This window comes from Rhodamnia argentea, chromosome 5 (assembly GCF_020921035.1).
Source record: "Rhodamnia argentea isolate NSW1041297 chromosome 5, ASM2092103v1, whole genome shotgun sequence".
In the NCBI taxonomy this organism is placed as follows: Eukaryota; Viridiplantae; Streptophyta; class Magnoliopsida; order Myrtales; family Myrtaceae; genus Rhodamnia; species Rhodamnia argentea.
In genome coordinates this window covers 5357967-5382199 of record NC_063154.1, presented here as the reverse complement: position 1 = coordinate 5382199, position 24233 = coordinate 5357967, and the positions used below count along the sequence as shown (strand labels likewise).

Sequence of the window (24233 nt, the reverse complement as noted above, 5' to 3'; positions counted from 1 at the left end):
ATAATTAATTAGTGATTTTTCGGGGGACCCTACTCGGAGCAACTTTGAGATTTTGGAGGCCCACATTGCAAAAAAGTATTCCCAGCGAGGACTTTTATGCAGTTTTTTTTTTTTTGGCCCGGTTGGGGTGTCGGAAATGTCTACCGGTAAAATCCGGATTTGGGCCCCGAAAATTGACTCCCCGGCCAAATATTTTCTTCACGTGTTGACCGTTGCCTGATAAAGTCCAGAGCTTTAAATGATTGAGAAAAAAACAGATAATTAGTGGCTGGTTGATTAGAATAATGGGGGCGAATTTCTCTACGTGTCAAAATCTTAGAAGACATGATTGGATAAGGTAGCAAAAAAAAAAAAAAAACGAATTCCAAACTTCCTAGCTACGTTATAAAATGTTTCAATTATGCCCATTTATTTTATTTAGCACTTATTGTTTTTCGGAAAATGAATGAATTGAGGAATGTTTTTTCATTAAAAACGAATGATCCGAAAATTGTTTTCTTCCATCGACAAAAAATATTTTCATTATCGACAGGAATGCTTGTTTAGATATTTCCGCGGACGGCGAGAATATTTGCGCTCGTTCAATTGTGTAAGTGATACGAGCGACTATTTAAAAAGTATTTTTCCAAATTCTTTATATTTTGTAAGACAAACGGACCTAAATTAACTCGAAGAGCCGTGTTAGATTAGTCTGCCTTGATATAACGACACTTTCTTAACCGAAAATGTCTTCACCCGAGTCGTGATGACTTTAGGCTTTTCGAATTGCATTGCAATTAATCGTCGCTTCATGATCAATCGGTGCACAGCAGCGGCGTAACTAACTTTTATGTTTAGTCGTCATTCATTTTACAACCGCCGTAGAATCTTTATTTCAATTTTTGGTAAAGAAATTCAAATACGGACAAAGCTCTGTTTATTTCGCGAAAAATGAATCGTTTGGAAGTTTGTTTTCTTACTAATGGTTGTTTTATTATTAAGAAAGATAAATTAATGAAAGATGTTTTTATTGTTGGCGAAATTGTTTAGGCATAAATTATAGTCGGTATTTAAAATAAATTTTATTTGACCAATTATTTTCAGCAATATAAAGGATTATTTATTTATTTTATTTTTTTGAGCGGCAAACCAACGATCATCAAACGCCCTTCTACGCCACGGGTCAATGCGCTCGCAACGGGAACCGGACCGTGCACCGTCCGATCAGTCGAATCGTCAGGAGATCTGCGGACGCGTGGCGGACCGGACGTTGCCCGTATCACGGAAACAACGGCCCGACTGTTGCTAAAATGGATATACAGCTGGGGGGAAAAGGAGCAATCGAGCGCTCGACCCACAGTGGCAGTTTCGTAAATAACGGCTGGACGGACGTCGATTTGGGCTCACTGACAAAAATCACTGACTTGACTTCTTTAATGCCAAGACCGGTCGCCCCACGCGATGCACGAGCGCGTGCACGTAACCCCGGGAGCTCCGTCCTCTTTCCCGACATTGTCCGTCCTTTTCTTTTTTTTGATAATATTGGTCCAAAATAGGACGAGCCATTGTGGTACTAGAGCGTTTCTCCAGGTTTTGCATTCAATTTGAGAAGTTAAATATTTTCGACAGTATAACTCATCTTTTGACGATTTTTTTTTATAAAAAAATTATTTTAATTATGCCCAACTTTTTTAAAAAATAAAAAATGTCATGGCTGGAAAGCATAAAGTCTCTCGAAAATATTAGAAACCATGCTATTATAACATCTTCTTGCGATCGATTTAAGAGGAAAAATCTTTCCGATCGTATAACTCGTCTTTTCGATAATTTTTTTGGGCAAAATTCATTTTTTTTATGCATAACTACATTGATAAATAAATAGTTGTGAGTGCAAAAGATTTGTTTTGAAAAATAAATATTATTTCCAATAAATATCACTTTTTTTTTTGGAGAAACAATAAGTATTGCTAAATCTTCATATTAAAGCTTCTTTTATTTCACGCAAAATGCTGTTTTGAAAAATATTTTCGTAAATTTGATAACCCGTATCGCTTGAAATAATTAGCCATTGCAAAATGTTTCTATTCCGGATATCAATTTATGTTTTAACACTTTCGTGGACTAATGAGAATAGTTTTTATTTATTTATTTTTACAGGGGATATAAGCGATCATTTTGAAAAAAATTATATTTTTAAATAATTTATTTTTTACAAAACAAATAGAATTTTAATTATTTTATTGATTATGTGGAAGCACACAATCATCGGAGTTTTGCAAAACGAGGCATCTTCTTTAAGGTGTGAACCGAGATATTCCGTATTAACATGTGGCGAGTTTTGGTGCTCTGGTCATGTAATTTCCATTTACATTGCCGAAGCATCTCGGTTTGTTCGTAGATTCACTGTGACATGGTTCACACTCCTCATTATATATTCTTTATTTTGCTTGAAATTGAGTGGTATAAATATACGGGTATGGATGCTAATTATAGTGGAATTTCCTACTGGATGCACCCCTAGTTTAAGAATGAACCAAGATAAATCTCGTCTTTGATATTTCTTTCTCGCTTTTACTATTTACTTCATCGTGATCGGTGCGCCGAGTCCTAATTAGATTTGAAATAATGCTACACACTATGCAAGGGGCAACGATGCGAGTATCGATCATTTTATTATATTCTCAATATGTTACCCGGACGACATGGCTCATCAAGACCCTTGGTCCCGTGGGTCGGGTTCCAATCTTCGTCGGGCCGGCTCCATCTGGATTATTGTTGTTGTTTCCAGTGATTTTGTTTCGGTGGCTCGATCTCTCTTTACCTCTTATCTATCATCTGTCACAAAATAGCTAAAACTAGGTATCTTCTTTAAGGCGTGAACCAAGATATTCCGTATTAACATGTGGCAAGTTTTGGTGCTCTGGTCATGTAATTTCCATATACATTGCCGAAGCATCTCAATTTGTTCATAGATTTGTTGTGGCATGGTTCATATTTCTCATTATATATTTTCCATTTTGCTTGTAATTAAATGATATAACATAAATGTATGGATGCTAATTATAGTGAAATCCCCTACTAGATGCAACCCTAGTTTAAGAATGAACAAAGATAAATCCCGTCTCTTGATATTTCTTTCTCGCTTTTATTATTTATTTCGATGTGATCCGTGCGCCGAGTCCTAATCGGATTTACAATAATGCTGCGCACTATGCAAGGGGGCAACAATGCGAGTGTCAGCCATTTTATTATATTCTCAATCTGTTATCCGGACGACGTGGCTCATGAAGACCCTTGGTCCCATGGGTCAGGTTCCAATCTTCGTCTGGTCGACTCCATCCGGATTATCATCATTGTTTCCAGCGATTTTGTTACGGTGGCTCGATCTCTCTTTACCTCTTTTATATCGTCTGCCGCAAAATAGCTGAAACTAGAGGGTCTCTTTTTGATAAACTGAAAAATGGGGGCATAGATGGCCGTGTGACCGCACTTGGGGGTTACTATTGGGATTCATTCCTTTCGAGCCTTAACTGCTGCTCATTTAAAGAAGCTTGTAACCGTTGTGACAACATGGTACTCGCGGGATTAGTGCCGAAACGATCCTACGTCGTGGCACGATCAAACATCGTAGAAAAAGAGGCTTCCTGAAGGCCAATGAGCGATCGGGGAGCCTTTGAATCGGTAATTAGGGAGCCGCCAACCACATGGGTGCAAGGCTTTACACCACTGGAGGCCAACCGCCGCAGTGACAAGAGAACGCATGTCCGAATGTTTGCAAACACGGCACTTCAGTTGGCGCATCGATTAAGAAAAGGCGTCGAGTCACCCTATCGAGCACATCTCGGATGAAGATCTTGTGCCGAAGAAGTGTCGCCACAACGCCGACGACGCGATCCGCCTAGTCATTGCTTTGATGTTCATGCATTCGAATCAGGTTTCGGGTTCTTGTTTGTCGAACGCGTGCACGCTCTCGCTGATGGGGGAGGGAGGAGAAAATCGAAGAGGGAGCGGTCTTGAAGTTTTGAAATTTTCCCCTCTTCTCCCCTTCTGTAAAATTTTTGAAAAAACGTTGCGGACCATCTGTCTAAGCCATTCCGACGTTACGTTGCGAGTAAAGTACGACGACGACGACGAACGATGTGGCGCATCTGAATTGTCTGGCGGCGAACGTGAAGCCGCGGCGAGGTTTCCGTTTCGCTCTGCTGGGATTCACCCGAACCTTCGGTTTGGTTTCGCTTTCATTTCATTACCAGAGAAGAGAGAGAGAGAGAGAGTGGGGCCCCGGGCTCTGACAACTCATCCGGACTCTTATTAAATTCTCTCTCTCTATATCTGTGCTTGGCTTGCGGCACTTGCGAGGCGCGTGGGAGAGGGGGGCGGCGGGGGCGCGTGGGGGAGAGGGGAGATTTTTACCCGCCCAAGGGGCGTGAGCTGTGGGGGATGTTCCCGATGGGCCCCACTCCCCATGTGCCCTCCTTCCTGTCTCCACCAGCTCCTGCCTCTCAATCATTAGCTTCTCCCTCTCCCTCTCCCTCCCCCTCCCTCCAAACCCTAAAAACCTCCTCACTCTCTCTCCTCTCTTTCTCTCAGAGCTCGCGGACGACGACGAGCCACGCCCACACAGAAACCACTCAACCACTTTCCTCGTCTCCTCTCAGCTCAGCTCAGCTCAGCTCAGCTCAGCTCGAAGCTCGCAATAGCGAACTGCCTTACCGCTCTTCAAGCTGCGGAGCGCTGCTGAAGAGAGAGAAAACGAACCTCGCGACGGAGGCGGAGTTTAGAGAGAGAGCCCGAGGGTTTGGTTTCGACAGCGCCATGTCCAATTCCGACGGAGGAAGCAACGCCGTCGCCAACGGGGCGATCATCGATCCGCAGAGGCAGCCGCACCAGCAGGGGGCCAACGGCGCCCTCGCCGTTAAGAAGCCCCCGTCCAAGGACCGGCATAGCAAGGTCGACGGCCGCGGCCGCCGGATACGGATGCCGATCATATGCGCCGCCCGCGTCTTCCAGCTCACCCGCGAGCTCGGCCACAAGTCCGACGGCCAGACCATCGAGTGGCTCCTCCGCCAGGCCGAACCCTCCATCATCGCCGCCACCGGGACCGGGACCACCCCCGCGAGCTTCTCCACCGTCTCCGCCTCCGTCCGCGGGGGCGGCGGCTCCAGCTCCGGCAGCCTTTCCTGTTCGATTTCTATGTCCCCCAACGCCTCGTCCTTGGAGCACAAGCCCTTGCTCGGGCCCACGCCGTTCATCCTCGGGAAGCGCGTTAGGGCGGATGACGACGGCGGAAACGGCAAGGATGAGGTCTCCGTCGTGGGCCAAACCGTGGAGGCGATGGTCGGTGCCGGCGGGGCCCCGGGCGGCTTCTGGGCGCTGCCGGCGCGGCCCGACTTCTGGAGCTTCGCGGCGGCGGCGGCGGCAGCGACGGCGCCGCCAGAGATGGTGGTGCAGCAGGGCGGGTCGGTGTCGGTGTCGCAGCAGGCGCCATCATTCTTCTTGCATCAGCAGCAGCAGGGGATCGGGGAGGCGTCGGCAGCTCGGGTGGGGAATTACATCCCGGGCCACCTGAATTTGCTCGCGTCCTTGTCAGGCGGGTCCGGAAATTCGGGCCGGAGGGACGATGACCATCGCTGATTCGGTGGGGGCGCCGGTGGTGGACGCACCCAGCAGTTGCTGCGTCGGTATATATATAAGTATGTGCAAGTCCTGTTGTTTCTCAGTCAGTTCAGTGTGTGTGCGCGTGTTGTGTGAAGATGGACAAGAAGGAATTTAGGTGAAGCTTTAGGGGTTTAGGCTATTAGTTCTTTGGGTGGAGGAAGAAGAAGTAGGAGTCCGCTCAATGCAAGATTCAACTTAGGGGTTTCTTTAGCTCTTTCTGGTGTAGCGTTTCTTAGGGTCATTCTTAGGTTCTTCCTGGTGGGATGTTTTCTTGGACAAGACACAGGACTTCGCGGAAATTCGGGCTCTTGTTTGGAACTTCAAGGGCCTGTCGTTCGAGGAAAAAAAATGGGAGGTATTTGTGCAAAATCCTATGAAGTGTCCTGTGATGATGTGCCCATAAAGGACATCAGGTTGGTTGGTTAATTCAACTTACTTTGCGCGAGGATTAAGGCGGATTCTTGCGCAAGTTGACACTGTTCTGTCACATGTCTTGAAGACTATGGCATTGCATGCCCATGGCGGGGTATGTTCACTTTTTTTTAAGTCTATAACTCCTCGATTTGCTGCTCGTGGTGGGTGGGGGACCCATTGCTTCATAATTCAGTGAGAAAGCTCCAATTTGTTGCATCTTTGCCTCAAATTGCCATGCTGAGTGAGCTGAGTTCTTGAGGTTCCTCGCGACATTGTCCGGCTCTGTCTCTTTGAATCGTGAAGATGAATGTGGGCGCTTCGGCTTCCAATTCAGGAGCCTTCAGTCTCCGAGGAGAATTCAGGAGATTTCTGCTGGTTCAGCTTTGCGGTTGCTCTCTCGTCCAATGCGCCTCGGAGAGGTGATGGTACGAAACGAAGTTGTGAAAGAGGAGACTATTATCTCTCCGTAAGGCCTCTCTGCTTTTTCCGCTTTTGATAATTTTGTCTGTAATTCTTATGCATCTCTGTATTAGATTCATCAGCGTGGAAAATAATGTGCTTTTTCATGTATGTAACTGGATTGTTTCTTCTGGGTGCTGCTTGTGTGAATAAAAAGAAAAAAAATGAAAAAGACCCAGTAATCTTTCTCAGTTCATCGTCTGTTTGGCTTGCTCTTTTGGCTCAACTCTTCGCCTCACTTCTCTCTATGCGCATGAATCGGGCTCATCCGAGTATCAACCTTCGTTGCCGCCGCGGTGTCCTTCGCGGAGCAAGAGCCGCGAATTTTGTCCGAATTTCGGTATCGTGGTCTACCTCATTTTAGCAGGTCAACGACCCAATGGGTGTTTTTGGCTGTGAAAGATTTCTGTGTCCGTGATGTGGTTTTGTCATTCGATTGTCCAAAAGGGAAAAGCAGAAGAACAACTGACGAACGTAGCCATTGGCACTCTGTAAAATCTGATTTGGAGAAGAGAATTGAAGGAGGCCTCAAGTTCTCAATTCAAACCACTAATCTTGATATGCCCATTGAAAGATCCAACTGTACTGTGTACCATGTGCAGCCTGTTATCAAGCCTAGTTAATGGACCCCCTGCAGACTCTCTCTCTCTCTCTCTCTCTCTCATCTCTTTTTAAGTCTTGCTAAGACTTTCCAGGTTGCAGAAAGAAAGGGCGTACGACTAGTCGCAGGAGACCTCTCGCTTTCCACATCGGGGAAGTTACCGATGAAGGTGGGGATCTGATGAGCCAGAGTCCCCTCCCTCCCCGCCCTGAATCAATTTGCCCACAATGGTCACTTTCCTATGATGCAGCGGGAGTAATTGTGTCGTTAAGCGAGGCCCTTTCTTATCAGGATTTTAATGAACTCCAGTTAAGAGCTTGTTCTAGAATGATCGCGTAATAATAGATCTATGAGGAAATCGAGCGTGATTACTTGGAATGGTCGACGGATCTTACTCTAATACCTAATGACTCAAATCTAGACGGATTGGGTTTGGGTCAGGTAAAAAATTGATTCGATTCAAATAGATTTATTTAACCCGTTTTTATGTTATGCAAATCTAAGCGAGGTAAAAGTGCGGAGGGAGCGAGCGCGAGATGAGTGAGCGCTAGAGAGAGTAAAGAGAGAATCATAGATGTGAGTTGAGTATAAATAACTTGTAAATCTGTTTATGATTCATTTAACACTCGTATTATGGCTGAACCTATTTACTATATAGAACTAAACCATATAACTGCTTAGCCAATTATATATGAATTAAGAATGAGTTTATGGCCTATTTTGATAAGTTTACTCAGGTGTTAGTCTACTTGTGCTTTTATAAAGCTACTGACACATATAACAAATTAACATTGCCTCTCGAAATGGCCCACGCTGCTTCCACTCTCTAAATGGTTGTAACACTTCTTAACTAATTGAGTTGACAATAATTAGTTCACTATTAACATTGCCTCTCGAAAACGATAATTAGTTCACTATTAACGTTGCCTCTCGAAATGGCCCACGCTGCTTCCACTCTCTAAATGGTTGCAATACTTCTTAACTAATTGAGTTGACGAAAATTGGCTCAAGTGAACTAATTAATCAAAAGCGCAGATGAAAAGGGTGAAAGTCGCTATTTATTGGAAAGGCCCAATATCCAAAAAAACTCCAACTTTAGTATTTATGACAATTATAAGTAAGACTTTTTTTTTCTCATAAAAATCCTCCAACTTTTACTTTTATCTCAATTCTACCCCAAACTTTTACTTTTATCTCGGTTCTACCGGATTATTATAAAAAAAACCTTCAACTTTAGCATATGTCCCCATTATATCTAATTTTTTTATCTCATAAAAAAACCTCAAACTTTCAATTTTTACTTTTGTTCAAATTCTACCACCGTTAGTCTTTCATCCATAATCACCATTAGTTAATCCTACGTGGTATTTTCAAGTTGTTAAACCTTAGCTAAGTCGACATGAAAAAACCTTTGAACTTCTCTTTTGTTGTTTGTTGCCCCCCACATATTTTCGGGAGATACAGACTCACTTAAGACGACACATTTTGTATTCTCTTCAGCACTCAACGACCCAAAAAACGGTTAGATATTGAGATATTTGGACGAACGATCTAAAATCTCGTCGTCCCCGAAATCTACTATTTCTGAATTTCAAAGATTTATTGGTAAGTTCGGCTAAAAAATTCGAGCCGGGTAGGAAATCGTTACGGTAATTATAAACGAAAGGGCGACGTTGGTAGAATTAGGATAAAAGTAAAAGTTGGGAGTTTTTTATGAGACAAAAAAATATTTTGGATATAATTATCACAAATGGTAAAGTTGGATTCTTTTTTTGGTATTAGGCCTCATTGGAAATGCAAAATCCACGCATTGTTGTGTATTTGATCACCACCTTATGCTATTTTCCATTTGCTTTTATACAAACTTTATTTCCTCTCTTCCACCTACAAATATGCTCAAGCCAATTACTATAAAGGATTTTTTGCAATGCCTTTGAACCTTCCTTAATTAACATATTTTAAATACAAATTACATAGATATACTTTATTGTTTTTTTTAATTACAATCTCAGTCATTAAGTCTATAAAAATACTTGAACTTTAGACGATTCTCGTAAAAAAGGAAAAAGTGGGTAAACCCCTCCAATTTGAAGGGCGGAAGAAAATGAAACGGTTTGAAAAACACCGATAAAAATCACGAGATTGATTGATCTATATTAAAGTATATTTTCACTTTCATCAATCTTACTGTTAATTTCGACTATTTGAATTATAAAATGTGTATGCTGAAACTCGTGTTTTGGAATTTGATTGTGCTTTTAGGAAGTTATAGGATTCAATTGCACTTTCGTGACAAGTTTTAGAGCTTTCATTGTACTTATTTTGTATAAATTTATACCCTCAATATAAAAAAAAATCACAACTTCGTAATGAAAATTCCATCCAACATAATTTGAATGGAACTCGTAATCTTCATGCCATGCTTGGTAGAGTAGGAGTTGACGAGAGAGAGAGAGAGAGAGTGAGTGGTGCACCCAATTTTAGATTTTTATTTCCCTTCGTACTTAGAAAAATTTGCAAATCCTCCGTCGATTTAAACCTATTTCCCAGGGAATAAGTACAACGTGAGTACCATAACTTGTATACGGCGTTCACTTGAATGCCATAACTTTAAAAAATCGTTCACTTGAGTGCTACGTCGCCTTTTCCGACCTTCACGTCAACTTTTCGGCGTGCCACGTTAGCTTTTCCGGCGTTTATGTCGGCTTTTCTGCGTCCACGTCGGAGATGGCGCTCAAGTGAACGATTTTTGAAAGTTATGGCACTTAAGTGAATGTTTTGAAAGTTATGACACTCAAGTAAATGCCGTATAAAAGTTATGACATTGATAATGTACTTTTCCCTATTTCCCGGCCTTAGAGAGAGTCAGAAATCCACCTCCTGCAAGCAAAAGGAGACTTCCCGAGCATGATCCCGATGGAAATACATGAAATTCTCTTTCCAGAATGCATCGATCAATGTCATGTGACGTCGAGGGCATTAGAAAAATCTGGCCACCGGATATGTCGAGGCATGTGGGTCAGCAAAATAATGGTCGCTGCAAGAAGAGATACAGGCGATACGGATGATAGGGCGGCTCGATCCAAATCCGATTTCGATGCTACTTCAAACGTTGAAAACAGGACGATTACAGATGTAGAGAAATTCGTACATCCACGTCGCTGATTCGCTATATAAGCACGGCTACTTCTCGACAAGTTAAGGCATGATTAGGTCTTCCTCAGCAGAACAAAAAGATTCATCCCATCAAGAACATTCGACCAGGACTTGTGAATCTCACGACAGAGTAGAAACTAGAACGGCGACACCAAGTTCACCCTCGAACAGTCGTTCCCAATGAAGGAAAATGAACTCTTTCAAGTGACAGAGATAGGCCTCCGCCGAGTCAGGACCAGAACAATGACGAAATGAAGAAGAAGATACCATAGGCAGTTGAAGCGAAAAATCTCGTCACCGGGCCCGGTCGAATTCAATATAAGCACTTCCGCGTCACCACAAACTGCGAAATGGCCTTTCTAATCAGTGTGAAGAATCGCTTCGCCCACGTCTCGTGAGCGCGGCAACGGCCCGTGCAACCTCTGTTGCCGGGCGAACTAGTCACTGGCTGAAGCATTCGACAGAAACGGAAACAACAAAAATCACAGGTCATACACATCGATAACTCGGCGTACAAAAGTTAATGTCACAACCAGTCTCGGTAAACCGCATCTCCCAATGCTCAAAGGGGCAAGAATGGCCAAGCGGAAGTAAGAGCATCTTTTCTTTGTTTCCAAAGCATCAGCCATCAGTGACTTCTGATATAGCGAGTTGAGCGCTCGACCTGGATTCGATCGAGGCTCGGGCAGCATTAGCTTGAGAAAAGCTCAGCTACTTATGGCTCACCAGTGGCTGCAAAATTCAAGTCACTCCAGACTCTATACATCATGAAATGATACAGCAGTATACTACTTTTTACCAAACAGAGCAGCTTAAATAATTAGCTACGTGGTGCTCCCGATCGAACTCGTCAATTCGTCCAAAGCTACCAAGCGACTCTTAAACGACGCCTATGGGAGAAGCAGAAAACCGAACAGGCGTCACGACTTATCACTCGCTTGAGCTGTGCAGCCCTCACTTTCCCTGCACAGTATCGCATAAACCGGAATGTTGCTATTGAGACTATACTATCAAATAAGCTAGCTAGTTCTGCCAACCAAAAAGTCGGCAAAGAGATTTTTCATTCTTTTCTCACCATGAAATGAGGAATCATAGATAGTCATTTACATGGTAGCAGCGCCTTAGTTTCGGATTTTCCTAAGTGAAACAAAAAAGAGTTCACAAGGAATCCACCATTGGCCGCCGAATAAATGTGCAGGACTCAGAGTAAGGGCGACATGGTTCACGGATGTGCTGGATCGCGGCGCCGCGGGTGGTGAATTGAGTGCCTGGATTGGTGCAAGCTACATACGTTAACCACCAAGGAAAAAAAAGGCATCGCTGTTCCTGAATTGTACTTCCAGTTACAGCAACAAGTAGGTTGAGGCAACAAGACACCAGTTCTCCATTCGATCGAAATTGGACGGAGTTTCGCAAACAGGAGGGCACCTTCGGCAAGTGAAAACAGAGTCTTTCTTACCAGCAAAATATGATGTCCTCCCATCTCCTGAATCCGCGGCATCCTCGGTTACAAATTGATCATGAAGCAGCAGAGAAACAGTCGATAAATCCAACCGGCAACTTTAAGATTTGAATTGTCCCCACGCCGTCTCAAACGCTCCTTAACAAAATTCACACCGACCCAATCGAGCTGCGGACCTCGCTGCGGGCGGCTCGGACTACCACCGATCGGAGATTGGTGGACGAGAGAGAGAGAGAGAGAGACTACCGAAGAGGGTCCGTGTAGGAAGAATCATCGTCCTCTTCGTGCCTCTCCTCGCAACAAAGAAGGCACCGCAACAATTCAAGAAGCGCGGATATCATCTCCTACACGATTTTCCTTCTTCTTCTGTTCCGGGCAATAAATCAAGCGCTTGCAAGCCCAGATTAACAGAGCCCAACACCCAAAAGATTCTAGAAATCGAATTCGGCGAACTGGGTCGGCGCCGTCCGGATTGGAGTCCTGTCTTCCCTCCTCGAGGACTCAAATATGAGAAGTAAAAAGTGCAAATTTCAGCATATGGAGGAGGACCGCCTTCGTGTCGCCAATCGGACAGGGACGATGATTACCGTATCGGACGGTACGAGCCAAATTGGAGATGAGAAATGGGATTCTTACTCGATGTTCTTGCGCGAAGGAGTCGAGCAATGCTTCCCTTCTGGAGAGAAGAAGAAGATGCGAAGAGCTACGGACGGGTCTGCCAGATTCTTGCCGCTAAGTCAAGAGCAAAATTACATATGCTTGGAGCATATGCTTCAGCGACGAGCCTGGGACTGGCTGTTGGAGTTCGTTGGCCACGTCTCCTAGCCTTTTATTTCATATATTTTTAGTTTTTTTTTTCCCTAAACATTTGATGCCTGTGTCGGCTATTGGAAAAATCAAGTCCCCGGCGGCCGACGAAAATTTGGTCGGCCGGCCAGCATACTCAGATCCTTATGATCAAACTTACTCCTATCTTAAGTCTACTGGGGGTAAGGATAAATGTGATTTTCTAAAGGAGCTTATCTTGCTCTCAGGAGAAGTACAGCAGCTCATGGTCGCTTGAGCTGCGCTTTCTCACCGGACTAGACACGTGTTACTTGTAGAAAGTAATGTCTTTATTTGAAATAAGATTCATTTGTAAATTTTTTTAAAAAAATGAATTCATTTTTCATTCTTATTTATAATTTTTCCAAAAAAATAAAATAAAATAATTAAGATACTATACGTGAGAAAATATTTTGTACTGAGTACAAAACAATATTTTAAATTAATGAATTGATAAACGAATTAATATTGTGTAGTACATTAGACTCTAGACTAACGAGTTTTCTGCTGATAAAGATATAATCTTTACGTGATTGACGAACACATGCTTATAAATTGGTCTAACTCGTTAGTATGATTCATTCTGAATTAATTGCACGTGGTAATTACACGCCCCGTTCGGTGAATTGATTGTCCCAAATCCATTTGGCAAAAGATAGATACGGTGGACTCAACTCATCATAGATTCTCTTTGCCAATTCAAACCAGCGAGTTCGCTGCCCTCTTATCCGCTGGCACTGGACTAACTTCTGCGTCAGTCGCCTTCTTCACACCCAGCTTCGAACATCTTTTCCCGCAAAGCTCCAATATTTCAAGGTTGAATTTGTTGTCCCTCTTCTTTTTCTTTTTCTTTTTGGCCCATTTGAGATTTCCCGTGTTCTCCGCGAATCATTTGCGGCTCATTTGTGTAGGAAAAAAAGCGACCCATTTGTGTTCTTCCCTCGAAATCGGTTGCTCCCGAACGAGAAGTTAATGGGTGTCTTCGTTTTCGCTTGCTTTCAGCAAAGCGGGTGACTTTTCTTGTTGCAGATGGTGGCTGTCTGATGACAGGTTGAGGAAAGTGGCTGGTAAAGATGGGGTCTTTTTCTCTTCACGCTTCTTGCTTGGCAAAGCATAACCTCCCATGGAGTAATGGCTGCTCTCAGAACCTGAACAGCCTCAGGATTCCTGCTCTGGTACAGTTTTTAGCTCTTGCTGCACTTTTTTTTTTTTTTGGCTCGTTGGCGTCTTCTTTTCTTCCTGTTGGCTGTCATAGTGGAATAGCAACATAATGTTGCAATTGTTGGAGGAATCTGAAAAAGGCTTGTGTTTGTGAGTTGATGAGGGTATAGACTAGTGTCACGGCTGGTTGATCTAGCGTGCCCTATGCCCGGCCTGCGACCTAGGATTCTAGAGAGAAATTAGAGAGACTCGTAAAAAGAAGTTCTAGATTCTATTGCTTGTGAGATGATACCATTCTGGATTTCAATTACCAAATGAGGGGAGGGCACCCTATTTAGATAAGAGCCCTTTGATTACAACCGTAGATTCCCTCTTGATCTATCAGTGGCGATTCCATCTTACCATCTACCAAGGACACTCTAGAAGAAATCCTAGGCCCTCAGAAGCTTCAGTGCTCGGTCATTGGGGTCACTTCCTCTGGACGGGGACACTAGGCTCAATATCTAAATAGAGTGAAGATTTTGGGATTTGGTTTGGGTTTTGAACAGGCCTATCTCTAAGTGGAAACGCAGTATTTGAAGAGAGTCTCTGTTCGTTCTAGTTTGCAAAACCGACAGTTCTGGTCTAATATTATTTGTTTCGCTTTTCTTGTGAGCTGTGCTTTGAGCATAAAGACGAAAAATCCGTTCAAGTTTGATTAAATTTTTGTCATGGATAAGCTTCCTCTGATCACCTGTGACAATACTTTAGAAGTGTGATACATGGGAGAAATGTTATGCCAAAGTGACAGGAAAGGTCCATTTACTTGCTGTGCTGCAAGAATAGGATAGGCATCATCATGCAAATAATTCAGTTCACGAAAATATGTTTATTTATCCATTTTTCACCAGCTCCGTTGCCAGAATTGTTTACTGTTCTACATCAATTTCTACCAGTGTTCTGCATATGCTTTGTCATTTAATTCTTACATCTTAGTCGAATTGTTGTTTTAAAGCAGCAGAGGGGACCCGGTTTTCTCTCACGCAAAGCTTCAAAAATTCTTGCTTTCTATGGGTTGAAGAGTCCTCCATATGCACTTGTAAGTTGTTAGTTGATAGTTTTCCGTACAAGTTTTCGATCTGACAATTTTATCCAAAAAGAGTGAGACATACACTGATAATTGTACGTGTAATTATCATTGCCATGGCCTGCATAATCAATTCAGCTAAGCTAGTTTTTGTTTCAGTCGCTGATGCTTATCACTTGAACTAGAGATAAGCGTAATGGCATGAAGTTGAGGTTCTGCCAATCGAGCTCTGAAGTTACTTCAACTGTACGAAGTTTCCTTCCACGAACATCCATGACAGACGAAGTTTTAGAGTGGCCCATGCTTTTAATTGAGCGTTTGGCTTAAGCCAGCGGCTTTATGCCATGATCCAAGCCTGTTCAAGACTCCAATATGCAGTTGGCATCTGCTCTTTTTCATAAACATGTGCTACAGGTGTTGCAAAAAATCATTAGAGGAATTATGGTATTTTGCCGGCAAACTATTATGGAAAAGAAGAAACTATCTCGTTGTTGGGTTCTTTATGTATTTGTCTAAGGTCTATTGATGGAAAAAACTACTCCAGTAACTTGGAGTTTTCACCACTCTTGAAATTTTCGATGCCAGTTATTTCAACGTTAGAAAATTTGCAAATCTGACATTTGAAAGTTTTCTATTCTTACTACTAACTGTGTCCGAATACGTAGGATGCTCTTGAACCATACATGAGCAAGAGGCTTCTCGAAACACACTGGGGAGAACATCATCATGGTTATGTGGAAGGCTTGAACAAACAACTTGAGAAGAACGATATATTATATAGCTACACTCTTGACGAACTTGTCAAAGTAACTTACAACAATGGGAACCCACTACCAGAGTTCAATAATGCTGCGCAGGCATGTCCTCTTTTCTTCAGCAAGTTCACTTACTAGTTGTGCTGTATCCTCTTAGAGGACTTGCATTGTGGTTCTCCAATGGGACAACTTTGGCTGTGTAATTATCTCCACGGCTTATGCTGCTGATGAAGGCTGTTTTCTCACGAAATTTGTACATAAACCTTTCTCTCAGAGCAGCTATGGGCACATTCAGTTTGGTGATGCTTCGTCGATTGGCCCTTTTGCTTTACTCACACATCCTTTAGTTCCAATTGCTGTTTACGAGGGATCTAATTAAAGGAACCTGGTATGCAAAATTATAGTGCTTGTCATGCAAAAAGAGAGCTTTGAATTTCAGCGGACCTTGTTAAAGTACTTGCGGATATTCAGTTGCTTAACAGCTAGCATAGTTGGCCTTTTTGGTATTGTATAGTTTTTGTTCAATAGCATTCCATGGCTCATTCAAATTTCAAGTAAGGAACTCACCAAAAATGTTGGACTCAGCCCAGCTTTGCATCCCCTTTAAAGCTCCTTTGACCCTGGTCCCATTCTTGTCATTTGCTGAGCCAAGTCAAGCGTGAGGTTCTAAAATGTTCTTATGCATAGCTTGTCACCTGACCTTGAGTAATCGATTCATGGGCTAAAATATCATGTGCATATCTTAGCAGTTGAGAGGATAAGGGTTCTATGTATTCATCTTGTATCTGAGATTCAGGTAATGCACATGCACGTGCTTGTGAGGAACTTTCTGGAATGTAAGAGAGAATTTTTCATTATTTCAATTCATGTTGAGCAGATAAAAAAGAATTACATGGTTGGAAAATATTAAATTAGTATTTCAACTGCTGATTAGAATTTCTAGCGACCATGCTATGATCATTGATGGAGTGCCTCTTTTAGGCCATACAATCGCAGCTAAAAGCGCATTGTTCGTAGTATGTGTGTGGGCAAGAGACCATTTACACGCACCAGAAAAGCTATTTATAATCTTAGTGAGATCCCTCGACCTTCTGCACTAGTTCCGAATTGTGATGCACCCAGACAAGATTGCTGGTTGATAACTTTGATAATCATCATTTTACCTTGCCTTTTTTGCTTTTAGGGCCAGTCTTTGTACCTAAAAGGGTTCAAACTGCTGGAGCCTTGGGCAGAGTCATGGAAATGTTAGTTATGACCACCTTGCTTGATGCAAGCATTGCTTGTGTAAGATATTGATGTGAATACAGGAAGAAATATCCGAAAGAATTGGAATATTAAGCGATTGAGCATGTGTAGCCAGACCTAACCAATTGCTGACCGTCAACACCAATTGGAGTTATGTTTACCCATAGTTTAGCATGTAACCATTATACAGAGAAGAATATCCTAGTTTTGCTCGTCTTATGTGCAATATCAGCATTTCACCCTACCTTAGGATGTCCTTGTGTGCTCATGCATGGTGTATTGAATTATTTTGTGGACTCTAATTTAATTAAACTTTTCAGGTTTGGAATCATGACTTTTTTTGGGAATCAATGCAACCTGGTGGTGGAGGCATGCCAGAACTGGGTCTTCTTCAGCAGATTGAAAAGGACTTTGGTTCATTTACCAATTTCAAGGAGAAGTTCATTGAAGCTTCTCTGTCACTGTTTGGATCAGGCTGGGTTTGGCTTGTCCGTAAGTTAATTTCTAAAATTAAGCATGCTTCTTTTCCCATTTGATGCTTGTTTGATTGTTGCGTTATCATCCATCTAGTAATTTTCTGACTGCAGACAACTAAGAAATCGACCATCCTCTTACTCCAAATCCAATTTTGATTACAGAATAGTAACTCCATAATGCCAACGAGCACACGAGTAACAAATGTACCAAGTGCATTCTGCAAAGTTGATTGTTGATTTACCCTTTTCCGGATGGTTCTGTTCTTAAGAGTTTGAAACTGTCATCAAAGCATAAAAGTTGACGGGTTGTAATTTTCTGGTGATATATTTATTCGTTTTCTTTTCTGTTCAGTGAAGAGACAAGAGAAGCGACTTGAAGTAGTGAAGACATCAAATGCTGTCAACCCGATCGCATGGGATGACATTGTAAGTTAGCATTTCCGGTTTGTTTCTGAGACATTCTTCTTCTTAGATTTTGTTAATCCGCATCCTCCTCCTCCTGCAGCCCTTGATGAGCTTGGATACGTGGGAAGTACGCGTACTCTCTCTCTCCCTCTCTCTCTCTCGCGTGTGTGTGTAGGTATTGATTTTCCTAAATCCTTTATTTTCCTTTGCAGCATGCTTATTACCAAGATTACAAGGTACAAAACCATTCCTCAGTATCTTTTCTCGTTATTGACGTATGTGTGTGCTGATCTTGGATTCTGCCATACAGCATGATCGAGGGAAATATGTTAATGCATTCATGAATCACCTCGTGTCTTGGCATGTCGTGACAGCCCGGATTATCCGTGCGGAGGCCTTTGTTAACTTAGGCGAACCCAAGATCCCCGTTGCATGATATTCTTCAACTTCAAGAAGCTGCTGTTTTTGTAGTCTTGTGGGATATAGACGTAGATCATGGATGAGATATATATTTTAAGGACAGAGAACAGGATTTAGTCAAACTATTTTCCCCCACATTTTCCTCTCCCTTTTTTTGTCTGTATAATATGTTCAAGTATAAATTTTAGATGCTCTTGATTTGTCAATGCATAATCTTGTATATCTGATGAACACGCGAGTTACTGTGCTGTACCAATTCGTGATTATAGCTGAGGCAGAGATTAGAAATCAGAAACTTGCCTTCCCATTTTTCGTTGTTCTGCATTTCTGTGTGCTTGTTTTTTGGTTGATGCTTATAGCCAGACCTGATTAAGCTCAGTCATGGGCCCCTTCATTAAGATGATGTGGTATATCAGAACAGTGAAGTATAAAGATCGAGCCTAAAAAGATGAGTTTTGCTGGAGATGATACCAGCATGTCGTTTTACTGGGATCTGTTCAATACGGATCGAGATTCAGCATGCATTATGAATAGGAAGTTCGGAGAAGTAAGGATTCTTGGCAAATCCTTTCGAAGAACCCAGCAGATTCTCGCTCACTGATACATTGTCGCGTTTTTCTTGCATTGTTTTTATTGACTGGAAGGGACAATAGCAAGAGAGAGAGAAGCCCGCACGCAGAGCCCAACACGCTGGCTCCAAATTTCTCGGCAGCATAACCCGGCATGCCGGCTCCAAAAGGCCTCAGACATGTGCATCGAGTCGTACCATCCCATGCCCTGTTTTGTCATGGAGGATACACCCCATGTAGGAAAGAACAAGCATAGCTGACCAAAACCTCTGCAATTAGACTATGCTGTGGCGGTCATGGGTCATCCTTGAGGAAAGATCCCATTTTAGGAAAAGGGCAGTTAACAGCAAACAAAGTCTAGGGCTTCAGAATAGACACATTCTCTGGATCTTTTCTTTTGTTGTTGTCCAAATCAGGGTAATCATGTGCAAAGTGATTGCCTCTTGCTTGAGAATGAAATATGGAAATGTTGGGAACAAAAAATTTAGAATACTTTGAGAGTCAACACATAGAAATTATTATCACTCAACAGTGGCCAGCCCATGGTGATGTATTCAATCTGTTCATTGATATGCAGGAGCAGGCCCAACCTAAAAAAAAATTGGTTAATTTGGTTTGGGGGGGTCAGTTGGAGATCAATAATGCAACACAGGTTGTGCACAGGGCCATCACGGAAAAGGCATTAAAGCCTAAAGCCAACTCCTTTTTGGCTCCCAAGCTTAAGGTCAGAAGCCTGTGGGGTTTGTGATCATGTCTCTTGCCCATGAAATCCCACTGCTCTTCTTTTTTAAGTTTCTTCTTCTAAGTGGCCTCGTTGTGAAGGTTTTCAAAATATTAGGCTATGCTTGTTTCGTCGAAAATTTGATAATAGAGGAAAATATTTTTATGAAAATCTTTTTCCAAAAAAAAATAAAATTAGTCCAGTAAGTTTGTTTTCCTTGAATGGAAAGTTGTTTTCGCCGATGTAAGTTTTTTTTTTTTTTTTCAGTATATGGAAAACGTTTTCTGCAAATTGATTAACTTTCCATCGTCCAGAAAATGAAAAATTGAAAAACAATTTCCCGACAACAGTTTTCCTTCAAAACAAATGGACCCTTATTACAGAAAAAATAAAATCCAGGAGCGGCAATGTTCCATTTACAACTAGGATAAACACGACAAAAATCTCAATAGGCATACTATGCATTAACAAGATGCTATGTACTTTGCACGAAGACGACACACGCGTCTTCTCCCGACGCATAAGGCGAACCGTCGTGCTCTCGTCGCGTTATGTCCGAATGGACTATCACATCACGCAGTATGAGGTAGTGATTAAAACTCGTTCTTTACTAATTGACAAGGGCGAATTTTCGGGTTCGTGATTATCGGAAGGCGAATGTTGTCCACTTGGAGGCGGCCCGAATGTATGTGTATGAACTAGAGATGGAAAAAAATGGCAAGAACCATGTGCAAGGTTTACGATGAAATTGAAATCCCCCACCCCCCAAAAAGGAAAGGCAAAGGAGGATTTGAAGCTATCATGAGTGAAGAAAGCTTTAATAATTGAAGGTTGGGGGCCGTTGGGTCTACCAGACTACCATCACCACCATCTCTCTCTCTCTCTCTCTCTATCTTTTTGCTGCTGCTTTTTCATGTTGCCATTGGAACTGCATCTCCCACATTCACATGTACGCACCTCTCCAGCTTTGACTCCTCCTCTGTATCTGCTCCATGCATTTACCTCTTCTAGTTGCAATCTAAGGCTGCGTTTGGTGGTCTGTATAAAACTCGGGATATGATATGTTTTATCATGTCCCGTGTTTAGCAGGTGTCCCAAATAGTATAATGTCAGATATAGAGGGGATATGACCCGGATAAAAAAATCCGATGGGAGGGGATAGGGTAAAATCGGATAAGATTTCTCTTATCCGTCATATAAAAGCTAATTTTTATAACGATGACAACTTTCTTTTCTCATTTATTTCTATTTTCATTTTATTTTATTTTTTTGCAAAGAGGTTTGAAGATCTAATAAAATGTGTATATTTTCAAGTTTTTTTGTGTATGAGAATGTTATTTTTATAATAATAAGATCGGAATATTTCATGAGCATATGTCTTTTATATTGATATACGCTTTCTACCAAATGCATGATATGATAGGATATAAGAATATCCGACTTTAAATCAGCAGTTCACCAAACAGTGGATAGAATATGGCCAAATCCCTAGATTTCTTATCTTATCCTATCCAATCTTATCATGACCAGAAATTCGACAACCAAACGCAAAGATAATGGAACAACCTTGCTATCCAAAGTCTCTCTCTCTCTCTACTAAGATCTGGACCTCTGAATTGTCATCATCAAGCCCCCCAAATTGATAATTCGACTCCAAGACCGGCCACGCGAAACGCGATCCGGTCTTTCCGGTCGGGATTCGAAAGCGTCGCAAGCGGCTCTCTAGCATGATCTTTCGCTTCCGGGATTTCGATCTTTCGGGCTTTTCGACTTTCGCAATTAAAAGTCTAGAGTCAAGCTTTCATTTTTAAATGCTGTGTGACCCAGAGAATTCAGACGGCCCGAGTTCTTCACTTTTTATGAGTGAAATTTGAAGGTGAGGCGCCAAAAGCGAACTCAAATTAACCCCTCTCTCTCTCTTTTTTTGGCAGCGTGCGGAATAAAGAACAGCCTGAATGTGAGTGAAACTGTAACCAAAAAACACAGGACAGCAAAAAGCAACGTTAGGAATCCATCATCACGTGTTTTTGTCTCCTCTCACCTTAAAAAAAAAAGGGAAATAAAATATGAATGTCATCACATGCATGATAAAATATAAATTGAGAGAGATATAAAAAAAGGGCGGGAAATAAATATAAACTTGTCAATGTTGGTCATTCGAATATTGTTATCCCGTGGTGTTTTTTTTTTTTTTTTTGGCCCTTTGATTTTCCGAGCCAGCTGCACTTGAGTTTCGCTCGTTTCCTTTCCTTTTTTTCTCCCTTTTTATGCCGTCCAAACATCTCGAGGTTGACCTGATCACCTCCGACTCCCGATAACGATGATTGCGGGGTTCGATTCCTACTTTGGAGAACTCGGATTCGGGGTTTGGGGGGGAGGGGTCGTAGTAATTGGTGGCGGTGGTGGTGCTCCTTCGAGCAATCCGCTAATTCCGATCGTGTTCCCGAGTCATTATGAACAATGAAAAATTCATATGTTTTGATTTTGATTTTGATTTGGTGACGATGACACCCCTCGTATCCAGCTTGTTTCCAAAGGGGGGCTTGCCCAAAAAGAGAAAGAGAAAGGGAAAGCTTCATCCAAGAGACCCTCGTGGTGTGGGACCCATTGTCCTTAAATTGTCTTCACACGTTTGACCAATTTGATAACGAACTTCATTTATTCTCATAGCAAAGAATAAAAATAAAGAACAAGGAAAAAAAGAAAAAAAGAAAAGAAAAGTTCAATCATTCAAGGGCGGGGACTACGTAAGATATGATCCAATTTTCTCTTTTTTTATCGACGAAACTAATTCATTAAACATGCATCAAAAGCTAAAGAGCAAGCCAAAATTACCATGCTTCGAACCCGTAATTCGTAATATAGCTTCTCATTTGTCATGGTTTGGCTCCTTTACGATAGATATTAGTGCAGATACTCTTTTTTTTTTAATTATGTTTTCACATAAAGAGAACTAGTATTACGCGACTTTTATAGGTTAAATTTACTCTCGACCATTTTCAATTTTCTGTTTATGTCGTTTTTGGCTCTTTGGTTTGTGAGAAAATGAGGAAAACAAAAAAGCCCGGTCCCTAATTTTGCTAGACATATCACGTCGTGGGAAGCAAGATGCTTTAGACGAGGAGTCGTTATAGAGGGCCAAATGGATACCTGTCAATTCGCGTGATCGGTCTCCATCGTTTCGATAAAGCGTGATCGTTAGATCGAATTTATCTTGGTGCCATATCTAATTTTGGTTGGAATGGATGTTCAACAGTTTGCTTTTAGGTCTTAAGATTTCTATTGGGGGGACACCTTTTCTTGGTCGTACAAATTTAGGAAAAGTAAAGAAAAGAAAACCTCGGACAATAATGATGTTGCAAGATTAACTATCTTATGATCTGAGCTCGAGCTCACTGCGTATTAGGTAAAGTTCTAGTTTTGCTGATAAATTTGGTCTGTGAATTTTGTGTCTAGTTAATTTTGGAAAAACTGTCAAAATAATCCTAAAATTTTCGCATTTTTGTTAACTCGGTCATAAACCCTTTAAGTTTGCCGATTCGGTTATAAACCTTTTCACTTTTTGTTAATTTCGTCATATTGATTGGAAATCACCGATGTGAATGACGGCCGTTCTACGTGACATTGCTGGTGATGACGCATTATTTTTTAATTATCTTTCCTTTTCTAGCTTTAGAGGCTGGCAAGCATCGCAGCCCTCGCTTGTCCTCGTTGTGACCAGATTTGGTCAATAAATATGAATTGACAAAAAGTGAAAATTAATGATGCAGAAAATATTTTCTTGAAAACAATTGCTCATATCGCTTACAATAATGAATGAATGAATGAAAAATATTTTCATCATTTATATAAAATTGTTGGATCTAAATTACTGTCGGCAATGAAAATAATCTTTATTTATTAATTATTTCAATAGATATAAAAGATTATTTTTAAGAAAAATATATTTTTCGAATAATTTATTTTTATGAAGCAAACAAAGTTGGAGCGAGTCTTGGAATTCCTAAACGTCACTCCACGATGGATTCACTATACGCGAAGCTGAGAGAATAGCGCTCCGTGATTGGCCGTCCATACGGGTCGCTTGGGTGCGAAGCAGCAGATTCTTCGGCCCGACCCGCTACGATCGCGACAGCAAATCGAATCGCACGGCTCAGGCTTTGCGGTTTGCCGGCTTTTCGGAGCGACGCTTCGTTGGAGTGCCGCAATCACATGGTCTTGCCTCCACGTACGCACCGTAGATTGACCGCACGATGGCCCATCCGATTCGACGGACTGAGTTTCGCCACGTCCGCAGCATTTCTGACCTTTTTGACTCGGATCTCCCCATCCCTCCAACACAAAATCCCAGCAGGCTGGGATTTTCATCTCGCGTCATGCTCACACTCTCTGTCGGTATAGGATGGCGGATTGACGAAAACGCCCGTTTCCTCTTTTTCCGCTCGCGCATTTTGTTAATGACGATCTTTTTTCTTTATGAGCTTTAATTAGTCGAGATAATCCTTATCCACGAGACAATCCTTATCCACGCGTTCAAACAAAAACAACCTTAAAATAATCACGAGCTATTCCGGATCGGTGTTAATTTCGAATGACATTTGAAAATATTCTTTCCATATTCAACTGATCACGTCGACGTAGCTCGATACGACAGGGCACGCCAGCTCTCTGCACATTAAATTAAGATTACATATATGCATTGCGAATGCACTCTCTGGAAAAAAAAAAAGATATGATTTTTTTGCCCTCTCTTTTCATGCTTGTAAAACGGCTCATATCGAACACATTTTTTATTTTTGGTACCGGAAGAAATTAAACCATTTAATGTCGGCATCGAATACCCGATGAACCATCATTATAC

The 24233-nt window shown here is 41.9% G+C and overlaps 2 protein-coding genes across 5 annotated transcripts; both read left to right on the top strand.

Annotated features, from left to right (window-relative positions):
- The first annotated feature begins 4413 nt into the window (after window positions 1–4413).
- LOC115753048 (transcription factor TCP7-like) lies at window positions 4414–6706 on the top strand. The gene has a single exon (XM_030691530.2). It carries the CDS (start codon window positions 4420–4422, stop codon window positions 5611–5613), a length of 1194 nt encoding a protein of 397 aa, XP_030547390.2. The 5' UTR covers window positions 4414–4419; the 3' UTR covers window positions 5614–6706.
- A 6519-nt stretch (window positions 6707–13225) lies between these two features.
- On the top strand, window positions 13226–18377 carry LOC115753054 (superoxide dismutase [Fe] 3, chloroplastic). Of its 4 annotated transcripts, none has more exons than XM_030691552.2 (9): window positions 13226–13370; window positions 13466–13729; window positions 14710–14793; window positions 15447–15638; window positions 17102–17273; window positions 17610–17683; window positions 17763–17789; window positions 17875–17898; window positions 17973–18377. In XM_030691552.2, the coding sequence occupies exons 2-9, from the start codon at window positions 13628–13630 to the stop codon at window positions 18096–18098; spliced, it is 801 nt and encodes a 266-aa protein (XP_030547412.1). In that variant the 5' UTR covers window positions 13226–13370; window positions 13466–13627; the 3' UTR covers window positions 18099–18377. The 4 variants fall into 4 exon arrangements, with proteins under 4 accessions (XP_030547412.1, XP_030547432.1, XP_030547425.1 ...); XM_030691572.2 differs by having other exon boundaries at window positions 13227–13370; window positions 13557–13729; window positions 14716–14793; XM_030691565.2 differs by having other exon boundaries at window positions 13227–13370; window positions 13557–13729; window positions 14713–14793.
- Window positions 18378–24233: the final 5856 nt, after the last annotated feature.